The sequence below is a fragment of the Budorcas taxicolor genome, chromosome 4, assembly GCF_023091745.1.
Source record: "Budorcas taxicolor isolate Tak-1 chromosome 4, Takin1.1, whole genome shotgun sequence".
NCBI classification, from domain to species: domain Eukaryota; kingdom Metazoa; phylum Chordata; class Mammalia; order Artiodactyla; family Bovidae; genus Budorcas; species Budorcas taxicolor.
Genome location: NC_068913.1, coordinates 116,828,661 through 116,840,778, shown reverse-complemented (window position 1 = coordinate 116,840,778; position 12,118 = coordinate 116,828,661). Strand labels below are relative to the sequence as shown.

At 48.3% G+C, this 12,118-nt stretch overlaps 1 protein-coding gene across 2 annotated transcripts in view; it reads right to left on the bottom strand.

Moving 5' to 3' along the window:
- Positions 1 to 5,449: 5,449 nt before the first annotated feature.
- The window catches only part of ACTR3B (actin related protein 3B), a 69,706-nt gene continuing 63,037 nt past the window's right edge, over positions 5,450 to 12,118 (bottom strand). For both annotated transcript variants that reach the window (XM_052639215.1, XM_052639214.1), the window contains 3 exons: positions 8,409 to 8,534; positions 7,092 to 7,175; positions 5,450 to 6,441 (listed from right to left, as the gene is read on the bottom strand). In XM_052639215.1, coding sequence (XP_052495175.1) covers positions 6,346 to 6,441; positions 7,092 to 7,175; positions 8,409 to 8,534 — 306 coding nt within the window. In that variant the 3' untranslated portion in view covers positions 5,450 to 6,345. The remainder of the gene's footprint in view (positions 6,442 to 7,091; positions 7,176 to 8,408; positions 8,535 to 12,118) is intronic.

Below are 12,118 nucleotides of genomic sequence, written 5' to 3'. Positions count from 1 at the left end.
ACAGTTACTTTTAAAAGAAACACTATGAAATATATTTCAACTAAGTAAAGAATTATTTAACAGATAAATATTCTTAATGAGGCTCTCTTGTGATTTTAAATAAGCGACACACTCAATTAACCTCACAAGCTTGTTTGGCACAATGGTGCTTTTTACAAATGAGATAAAATGGAGGGATCATACACAATGAAATCACAAAACTCGGGGTGCATCCATTAGAGACGAGCTCATGATTCAGACTAGTTACCTTGGAGAATGAACTGGTTATCACTTCCATAAAATCTGCTTGTTTTCAAGATTCCTGGGGGGTCATTTCTTCTGCTGGGCTCTCTCCCTGACCACACTGCAGACAGTGACACGGTGGAAGGAGGTCCACTCACACGCGTGTTCCACTGCATTGCACACCTGCCTCTCAGGTTTCCAGCATATTTACTGGGGTTACACTTTAAGAGCTGGATTTTTTATTTTCTGTTAAGTTTTTATCAGCTTTACTGAGATATAATCCGCATGCTATAGAATTCACCCACTTAACGCACGTATTAGGAATTCAGTGGCTTTACTGTACTCACAGCTGTGCCACCCTCACTTCAGTCAAGCCTGCACACTTTGTGTGTGCGTTTAGTCGCTCAGTCATGGCCGACTCTTTGCAACCCCATGGACTGTACCCTGCCAGGCTCCTCCATCCATGGGATTCTCCAGGCAAGAATAATGAAGTGGGTTGCCATCTCTAGGGAATCTTCCCAACCCAGGGATCGTACCTGAGTCTCTTGTGTCTCCTGCATTGGTGGGCAGATTCTTTACCACTGAGCCGCCTGGGAAGCTCCCTTGGAGGGTTTACTCATCCCAGAAAGAAACCCCGTTCCTACTGGTAGTTACATTTCCTCTCCACCTTCCCTACCCCTGCCCACAATCCTCTCCCAAGCAATCACTGATCTGTTTGATAGAAGAGCTAGACTGGGTGGATGCAGTTACTGTAGACAACCTTATTTTCTCTTTAAAAAATGTATTGTAGTGGATTTATTCATACACATTCAGTTAGTTTCAAGTATACAACAAAGTGAATCGGTTACACACATATCCACTCTTTTTTAGATTCTTTTCTCACATAGGTCATTGCGGACTTCCCTTGTGGCTCAGCTGGTAAAGAATCTGCCTGCAATGTGGGAGATCTGGGTTCGATGCCTGAGTTGGGAAGATCCCCTGGAGAAGGAAAAGGCTACCCACTCCAGTATTCCAGCCTGGAGAATTCCATGGGCTGTATAGTCCATGGGGTCGCAGAGTCAGACACGACTGAGCGACTTTCACTTCACGCAGGTCATTGCAGAGCATCGCGTAGAGCTCGCTGTGCCACAGTCGGTCCTTCCTAGTTACCTGTATTATACACAGCAGCGTGCACATGCCAATCCCAACCTCCCAGTTTAGCCCCCCTTACCCCCTGGGAACCAGAATTCTGCTTTCCACATCTGCCACCCTCTCTGTGTTGTCAATAGGTTCATTTGTACTGCTGCTTTAGAGTCCACATGTAAAGGATATCATAGAGCGTGTGTCTCTGTTTTACTTCACTGAGTACGACAATCTCTAGGTCCATCCATATGGCTGCAAACAGCAACACTTCCTTCTTTTTTATGGCTGAGTAATATTTCATTGTATATGTACCACATCTTTATCCACTCACAAGCTAAATTTTATATTGTTAAAAAATCTTAAAATAACAATGGTTAGCACCCCACACTTCCAAAACCCAGCTTTCATCTAAGATTACCCAAACACACAATGCTTCTCACACGCAGCCCAGAAAAAGGGATAGAGTCTTCACTTGAAAAGAAACTTCATTCAATATTTACTGGGTACCCACCATGTGCCAGGCATAGTGAGGGTCCTGGGGGCACAAACGTCAGTCCCATTTTCAGGAACCTCAGTCCAGTGAGGGACAGTGGGCACAACTGGTGTCTGGGTAACTAGAGATTGACTTGGTGGGGAATGTCAGAGAAGGCTCCCCACACCGGTGATGCTGCAGCTGAGGGCAAGGGCACTCAGAAAGAAGCCCCTTCTGGGTGGATCCCTTCAGGATGCTGTGCACCAACCTGCTGCTGAAATAACGCCAAAGAGTAACTGTCAAATCCCAGCATGTTCAACTGAAGCACGTCTATGGAGCATGTACAGCCAACACTGAGCATCCTCACGGTGTCAGAGAGAGACAGCTCCCAGAACCAGGGGAGGAGACAGCCGCTGTGAAGGAACAGCATAGCTTTATCACATGGATGATGAAAATGATTCAGTTATATCAGCATCATGATTAAAAGAAAGGACCCAGCAGTATTTAGATTCTACAACTATATACTAATACCTTTTTTAAAAGAAACGCCTTTTTTAAAAATACTCGGCTGTGTTGGATCTTAGTTGCTGCACGCTGGCTTCCTTCTAGTTGTGGCACGTGGCTCAGTAGTTGTGCCGAGCAGGCTTATTAGCTGGTCTGAGGCATGTGGGGTTTTAGTTCTCCGACCAGGGATCGAATCTGTGTTTCCTGCATTGCAAGCTGGATTCTTAACCACTGGACCACCAGGGAAGTCCTGTAATATCTTTTTAAAAAGTACCTTCTTACTCAAAGTCCTAAAGGCCGTTTAGTTCATGACCCTAAAATTTTATTTTCCCCTACTCAATTACAATTTTAAAAAATTTTAATACAATTTTATTACAATTATGATGCAAAACGCAGACATCACTTTGCCCACAAAGGTCCATACAGTCAAAGCTATGGTTTTTCCGGTAGTCATGTGTGGATGTGAGAGGTGGACCATAAAGAAGGTTTAGTGCCAAAGAACTGATGCTTTCAAATTGTGATGCTGGAGAAGACTCTTGAGAGTATCCTGGACAGCATGGAGATCAAATTAGTCAATCCTAAAGGAAATCAACTCTGAATATTGACTGGAAGGACTGAAGCTGAAGCTTCAATACTTTGGTTACCTGATGTGAAGAACTGACTCATTGGAAAAGACCCTGATGCTGGGAAAGGCTGAAACAAAAGGAGAAGGGGGCAGAGGATGGATGGTTAGATAGCATCACTGACTCAATGGACATGAATTTGAGCAAACCCCAGGAGACAGTGGAGGACAGAGGAGTCTGGTGTGCTGCAGTCCACGGGGTCGAAAACAGTCAGACACGACTCAGCGACTGAACAACAATATGACGTCTCAAGACACAATAACTGCCTTATAACAATAACAAAGGCTAAGATTTACTGAACACTTACCATGGTCCCATTGTTGCTCTCTTTTATCTTACTTGCCTTATACAGTCCAGTCAATGCACATGACAAATATACAGCCACAAAGCCTTACGAACGAAAATGAAAATAATTTAACATCTAAACATCCTGGATCAGCAACTCCCTAGCACACAGTACATACCAAGGGGTTTGGATTAGAGGGGGAAATGTTCACACATCGGTTACCAACTTTTAAGTAAAGCATCCCAATAATATGCTTATCATCGTAAAGTTGAGATCATGTCTACATCTGTCAAATAGGGTAACATGATTTCTTATGCCATCTAAAAGCTTAATAGTTGTTAAAAAAAAAAAAACTATTGACATTTTAGAATATGTTCTGTGAAAGTGTGAATTCATTGAAATTTTTTTTTGTAGAAAACTGTTCACTGAGAGCTACAAGGCATTTTCATCATAGAAGGCTGATTTAACCCATCAACCAGTAATCCCTAACTCAGGATATTATGATCTTGCACTAATTCAATCTGAAAAGGTACTTATAGACTCTCTTAAAATTACCACCATAACTCTAAGCATTTATCCTCTTTATCGAACGACCAATGCACATTGCAGGTGGCTCAGCTGGTAAAGAATCCGCCTGCAATGCAGGAGACCTGGGTGATCCCTGGGTTGGGAAGATCCCCTGGAGAAGGGAACGGCTACCTACTCCAGTATTCTGACCTGGAGAATCCCATGGACTGTATATAGTCCATGGGGTCACAAAGATTCGGACGCGACTGACTTTCACTTTGACATATGGCATCTGACAGGTTGATTGAAGAAACAAAAAATGGTAACTCCAATCTACTTGGCGCCTGGCCAAATCAAGGCAAGGTGGGAATGGAAGGAGGGAGGAGACATGGCGTGTTCACAGTGAGAAGCGCAGAGACCGGGAGGCTGGGGAGGCAAAGGGCCCACATGTGAAGACGCCAACTGATATGGAGATGGGACAGGGGAGGGGCTCCCCGGGTCCCGTGGTTTCTGAGCAGAAGCAGAAGTGGTGTCAGGGGAGGTGATCCTGCCAGTATGCTGTCTGGTACACGGCGGGGGCGCTGCTGAAGGAGACACACCCACCTGGGCTTGTGACAAAGTGGTGGCTGGAAGATTCAAACAGCAGCCCTGGGGCCCTGAGCAGAGCAAACCCCAGAGGGAAAGTGGAGAAACTGTCTGGACAAAGGAAGAACCAAGTGGCCTGAGACCCTCCCCTGAAGGGCCTGGGTCACTGACCATCAGGAACAAGTGGCAGGGACCGCCTACAGCCCAGGAAACCCAGATTTTACCATACTGAGCACAAAGATTCCTTTATTATCCCCAACGTCATCTTAACCTTAAACAATAAAACGAAATGTTTCCTTACAGATTCAGATCTTTAGAGAAAAAAAAAAAAACTTCATGACCTAGAAGAAATGCCATAAAATAACAGCTTAAACAGGAACATAAGTATTATATGAAGAATGGGCTAAAACTAAATCCCTTAATTTAGCAATCTACTCAGCAGATGTCAGAGTAGTTGCTCCAGTTTTAAAGCCATGAATTCTGAATTCCTGGGAAGGGATGGTGGAAACCATCAGGATCACCCAAGTCCCCACACTCGCACAAGTTCATCCAGCACCATCCACACCACTTTGAATGACGGAGCGGTCCCTGCATCACAGGCATTCCCCGCCGTTTCAGGAAACTTCCTCCCCAAACTTCGTGTTATCATCACAGCCTCCGCTGTTGTGAAACAAATTTCGATACTCTTTGAAAGAAGCACAGGCTCCAGGAGGAAAACCCAAGGACCACCACAGCACCACAGGAAATCTTTATAAAGAGTCTAAGTGCTTTTATTACAATAGTGCAAGGTAGTATTTCACCCAACGCTCACCAACAGCACACTGGCGTCTTCTATAAAACAGTTTCAGAAAGTTCACACAGGAAAAGGAAAAGATACATTGTCTGTAATGATTCTCACATACAATACTGCTTAGTGGTTAAACTTCATGTGGCTCAATCAAGTGTAGTCGTTTTCTAGCAAACATGTGACAAAAACGTTTTGCTCTGCTTTATTCTGCTCGCCTACAAACACGTCAGAACATGCCTCATGATTAGAAACGCTTTATGACGACACTCCATGACACCAACATCTACGCGTGCTCGCGGTCAAGCCAGTTGTACCAAAGAACCATAGAATACAAAATGATAGGAAATATAAACATCAATTTTGTATTTCAAGTTTATAACATTTTATTTACAAAAATAGTCTGGGAGGAAGAGGCTTTACAGTCCCATATTCTGCCTGGGCAGGGGGGGTGGGGGGTAGCTATTGTCACGTTCTAGGGTTTTCCCTACCTATTACTCTTAAGAGCCGCAGCTGAACTCCAGAACCCAACTGTGGACTAGAAGCTCGGGTGGAGAGGAGGGCGAGGGGGCGGGCCGAAGGGCGGGGTGAAGGGGGGGCAGAGCTGTGTGAGGGGCGGGGTGGGGCGGGGGCGAGGGCAGGGTGGGGCGGGGCAATGGGTGGGGCAGGGTGAGGGGCGGGGCGAGGGGTGGGGAGCAAGGGCGGGGCGGGGCGAGGGGTGGGGAGCAAGGGTGGGGCGGGGCGAGGGGTGGGGAGCAAGGGCGGGGCGGGGCGAGGGGCAGAGCTCTGTGAGGGGCGGAGGTGGGACGATGGGTGGGGGCGGGGCGAGGGCGAGGGCGGGGTAAGGGGCAGGCACAGAGGAGCGGGGCGGGGAGATGGGCAAGGTGAGAGGGGGCGGGGGTTGGAAATGGGGTCTGGGTGGGGGGGTGGAGCGAGGGGTAGGGTCGGGCGAGTCAGAGAGGTGGGCGGGGGTGAGGGTGGGGAGATGGGTGGAGCGAGGGCGGGGAGGTGGAGCGAGGGCGAGGGGTGAGTGGGTGGAGTGGGGCGGGGCGATGGGCGGGGCGAGTGGGTGGAGTGGGGCGGGGCGAGGGCGCAGATGGCTTTGCGAGCTGTCCGGCGGGCGGCGCCGCATGCAATGGGACACCACGCTCGCGCTCTATGTACAGGGCCCGTCGTCTCCGGGTCTGAAGGACACTTGCGCTCCGATGACACCACTGCGGGAGCGGTGCCCAAGCCGCCACTAAGACATGACCCCGAAGACGGGGTTGTGACGGCAGATGCTCGGGCCGCACTCCTCGTAGTCCTTCTTGGTGTGACAGACCTGCAAGAACTCCGGCTGCGAGAGGAGCGTGTACACGCGCCGGCAAGGGAATAGCATCAGACAGATGACCAAGCAGAGGAGACAAACCCCCACCCAAACCGCCACCCTCTCTCCTACCTCCGCTGCGGACTTTGTGAGCCTGAACTGCCAAACGGGAGTTTTATTTCGTTTTTTAAAAAACTTGCCCGCATGCTCAGGCGCTCAATCGCGTCTGCCTCTTGGCAACCCCATGGACTGTCGCCCGCCAGGCTCCTCTGTCCATGGGATTTTTCAAACTTATTTAGCTTCTATTTAGGAACAACTATGCTTGTTCGCCCTAAATTAGCAATTTGTTAGCTAGTCACAAATTTGAGGAGAAAAAGCAGTAATTACTCAGAAAAATTTCTGGAATTAATGATTAATGCGACATTGTAGGTTATTTTCAGATTCATTTATCTACAATATCTGTAACCACTAATTTGCAAGGATATTTATGAATTAGTGGTACTAATTTGCACCACTAGTGGTCATTAAAGTATTTTTTTCTATCTCAGAATTACATGTGGGGCTGTTTAGAGCCACACACAATTAGAGCACACAGCATTTCATCTTGGGTAAGAGAGTATTAATTCAAACTCAACAGAGAACAGAGCTGGAAAGACAGCACAATCCAGGAAAGGACTCACAGTCGAAGCCAGCATGGAGCCTCCAAACCACACGGCATAGCGCTGCATGTGGTGCGTTATCACCTGGACCTCCACGGGCTTGGGCTGCAAGGGAAGTGATGCCAGCTGACTGTCCTGTGCAGAGGGCACCCGGGCGCCTTCCCACGGGGGGCCCTCCTCCCCCCCCGCAGGCCCCACCCCCTCCCTGAAAGGAAGGTGCTCAGCCCTCGCACGGCCAAGTCCAACGACCCCCAGCCCAGGTGGTGCAGAGAGAAAGAACACAAAGCAAGGGCAGCTTACCTCAATTTAAAGGCGTTTTCATGCAACTAACTAGCTTATTTTTTAAAACTAAGCAAATTAGATGTTTTCACATCTAGAGATGATTCTAAGAAACACTTAAGAAAGATAGTGCTAAGTGGTGTCCAACTCTTACGACGCCATGGACTGTTGCCCGCCAAGCTCCTCTATCCATGGGATTCCCCAGGCAAGAATACTGGAGTGGGTTGCCATTTCCTTCTCCAGGGCATCTTCCCAACCCAGGGATCGAACCAGGTCTCCAACATTGCACACAGATTCTTTACCAACTGAGCTACATGAGAAGCCCAAGTGAAAGTGAAAGTCACTTAGCTGTGTCTGACTCTTTGCGAGCCCATGGACTATAGAGTCCATGGAATTCTCTAGGCCAGAATACCGGAGTGGGTAGCCTTTCCCTTCTCCAGGGGATCTTCCCAACCCAGGGATCAAACCAGGGTCTCTGCATTGCAGGCAGACTCTTTACCAGCTGAGCTATCAGGGAGACCATGGGGCAGTAACATGTAGGTGTCCCCAAAACACTCTAAGAAATGATACCACCATGGGGCGATCCCAGGAGGTGAGGACACGCGGGTTTGCTCCCATGGGCCCCACACCGAACCCAACCCTGTAAACCCACCAGCTGGTTAAGGGTTATGCCCTTAAGGAACACACTGGAGTGCCATGCTCACACCAGTGATGAGAGCCTAATCAGAACGTTCCAAAGGACATTAGAGTTCCTCACTGACAAGTGATCCACCTCCTTGGGGTACTGGTCATCACAGGACACGCCTGATCTCTGACAACAGGGAAGAAACCACTGGCAGGCGCAGGGGGCAGCGGGGGGTGGCGGGGCTGGGAGAGAGTTGTGTTGCTGCATTGGGAGGTCCGCACCTGTCCTAACTGCACAGCTGGAGGGACTCCGGGCAACAGACCTCTGACTGTAACTTCACAGTGTGGCTAAGAAAGTGGCTCCAACTCATGTTTACCCCTCACGGCCCAGACCAGCGCGGTGTCCAGCCCCGCCTGGCTGCCTGGAGGCCTCACCTTTATCCTGCCGCCGCTGAGCTCCTCGCTGAGCTTCAGCCTGGCGTCCACCACCCTCTTTAAGTCTCTCTGCAGGCGACGTCCAAAATCCCTGAACATTGTCGAACCTCCCGAAAGAACGACATTCTAAAAGACACAAAACAGGTTTCCTCTCATGAAATCACCTGCCCACAACACACTCCCCACCCACCCTTCAGTGGTCTGAGTAATACACTTCAAGCTATATGAGAAGCTAATCACTGAGGCAAAGTCAGCACTATCAAGGAAGAAGTATGAATCAGGACTTCCCTGGTGGCCCAATGGTTAAGAATCCACCTTGCAATCCAAGGGACACAGGTTCAATCCCTGGTGGCGGAAGGAAGAGCCCTAGTGCCTTGGGGCAACTAAGTCCATGCCACAACTAGTGAGTCAGTGGGCCAAATGTACAGAATTTCTAGAAGAAAATACTTCCTTAAAGTTTTCATAACTATGACATAGGCAGAGGAGAGGACGCACTCTGCTGGCTGTTTTCAGCGTACCTTCTCCAGTGGTAATGGGCTGGTTTCATGGAAATAAGACTGGTTCGCTAACTAATGTTTTATGACCATAAGAATGTTACATGAACTTATTATTTTCAACTAAAGTAGCTGTTCAGAGTTATCCTGAGAGTTTAAATTTAGCTGATAGGCAGTGTTGGCTTTGGTCTATTATCACCTATGCTCGTTCCACTTTCAGAGTGGTGAAAAAAAACAAAAATAGAGAAATGAGTGAAATTACCAATACATGGATGCTGTCCATCTCATTTCAAGGGAAGCAACAATGCTTATCTTAATGATTTTGCACCTTAGAAATGGGAACATTTAGCCTCACAGGATTCTTAATCAATTTCCATACAGAAAAGTAAGCAGATATTCTTCTAAGAGAAGTCTTTCAATACAATATCACAAATAGTAAAACTTTAATACTGTAATTTAAGCCCTTCATTCACAGGAAGGAAACAGCCTCCTAAGGCAGACACCACAGATGTGTGTACAGAGAGCTCTCAGCAGAAAGCCCGGCTCAGAGAAAGCATTTCTAATGCCCTCCTTAACTAATACCGTCTTTGAAGTCATGAGAGAACACTGTAACCCCCCACCTTACTTCACTGTTTGTACAGCACAGGCCAACGCAAACTCTTAAAATAAGGTTTTTTAACTCAGCGTTTAACAGCTGAGTAAATGTGTACTGAGGCTCCCTTTGGAAATCCTCATTTCACTAAGGCTCTCGTCTTACGCTCTAATCCATACACACGCCCTTCCCATCTCACCCCAGCCCACATTCCCACCTCCTCCCTGGTCTCACCAGGTTCTTTCAGGCGCTGCTCTCCCCACGGAGACCTGTGTCTCAAAGGTCCTGGCCCCCTGCCCTCCGATCGAGGGGCCCCACCTTCCCTGAGTGTGAACAGTCAGGGGTCAGGGACTCATGAGGCACTCCGCACGCTTATCCGTTCACACGGCCCCACACGGCCTGAGAGCCGGCCGTTGCAGGCACAGAACCTGACCTATCGCAAGAGGGGAGACGCAGACCATACACCCAGATGAACGAGGAACAGAGGTGTCACCCTGGCAGGTGGCACACGCCAGGGAGGAAGCCCTGAAGCGGGAAGGGGGAACGGAGCGTGAGGGGGGCTGAGATGGACCTGGATCGGGCTGCCCGGGAAGCCTCGCTGGAAGCCGACAACCCAGCAAGGACGTGAAGGCGTAGAGGAAGTGGGTCAGGGACGCGCCTGGAAGAGCTCCCTGGCAGGGGCAGCAGGTGCAAGGGCCCTGGGGCAGAAATGTGCTCAGTCTGTCTGTGAAGCGGCCAGGAGAGAAACAAGGGAGGCTGGGGTGCGGAGAGGTGGACACGACCTCCGTGACCGTCCTGCTGGACCCTGACATGACTTCCCAGTGGGCTCCCCAGTCCTGTCTTATCTCCCCAGGCGACTCCCAGCACAGCACCTTGGTGACCAGGATAAAGCTTGTCACCCAGTCACTACTCCTGCCCTCAACCTCCTGGACAGCTTCTCGGCGCTCTCGCGCTGGGAGCTGAAGCCCTGCCATTAGCCTCCATGGCCCCGGGCCGCTGCATGGGCTGCTCACTGCACAACTCCAGGCCTGCCGAGCACTCAGGTCAGGGGCTGGCACCTCCCTCCAGGCACCAGTCTGTGCCACTGACTCCTCTAGTACAACCTGGGGGATGCGGTAGGCATGGCCTTCCCGTTTCTGAAAGGTTTTGGGGTGGCAGGGCTATCAGTGGGATTTACTGCACACTGAATAAGTGAGTAGGTTTGCTAGACCTTGCCGTGCCCACTCAGACGCCATGCTCACCTGCCCGCGTCTGCACACAGGTCTTCTTGGCCTCAGCCGCCCTGTCCTTCACCTGTCCACCTCTACCTGGACCTTCTGGGAATCAACTTCAGCTGAAGGGGACCCTCTCTCCTGTACTGCCATCATGCACAGTCTTTATGAAGGTCTTTTAAGAAGTAAAATCTCAAAATGTATTCACCTGCTGAAAGTCTTAGCAAGTCTGATTACGGATTTACTAAATTACATAATTCCTCCCTTTTCCTTAACTGAGTCAATTCAAATAATAAAAAATGCATATTTCAACAACTACTTTATCAGAATAAAATGTTTTTAAAATGTAGCATTTTCTGAACTAAACCAAAACTCAGCAGTGGCCACAGGACTGGAAAAGATGTTTTCATTCCAATCCCAAAGAAAGGCAATGCCAAAGAAAGTTCAAACTACCGCACAATTACACTCATTTCACAGGTGAGCAAAGTAATGCACAAAATTTTCCAAGCCAGGCTTCAACAGTACATGAACTTCCAGATGTTCAAGATGGACTTAGGAAAGGCAGAGGAACCAGAGATCAAATTGCCAACATCCGTTGGATCATAGAAAAAGCAAGAGAATTCCAGGAAAACATCCACTTCTGCTTCACTGACTATGCCAAAGCCTTTGACTGTATGGATCACAACAAACTGTGGAAAATTCTCAAAGAGATGGGAGTACCAGACCACCTGACCTGCCTCTTGAGAAATCTGTATGCAGGTCAAGTTAGAACCAGACATGGAACAACAGACTGGTTCCAAATTGGCGAAGGAATAGGTCAAGGCTGTATATTGTCACCCTGCTTATTTAACTTATATGCAGAGTACATCATACGAAATGCTGGGCTGGACAAAGCACAAGCTGGAATCAAGACTGTCGGAAGAAATATCAGTAACCTCAGATATGCAGATGACACCACCCTTATGGCAGAAAGCAAAGAGGAACTAAAGAGCCTCTTAATGAAAGTGAAAGAGTAGAGTGAAAAAGCTGGAATAAAACTCAACATTCAAAAACTAAGATCATGGCATCCAGTCCCATCACTTCATGGCAAATAGATGGGGAAACAATGGAAACAGTGAGGGACTTCATTTTCTTGGGCTCCAAAATTACTGCAGATGGTGACTGCAGCCATGAAATTAAAAGATGCTTGCTCCTTGGAAGAAAAGCTGTGACCCACCTAAACAGCATATTAAAAAGCCAAGACATTACTTCGCCAACAAAGATCCATCTAGTCAAAGCTTTGGTTCTTAAAGTAGTCATGTACAGATGTGAGAGTTGGACCATAAAGAAAGCTGGGTGCCGAAGAATTAATACTTTTGAACTTTGGTGTTGGAGAAGACTCTTGAACATCCCTTGGACTGCAAGGAGATCCAA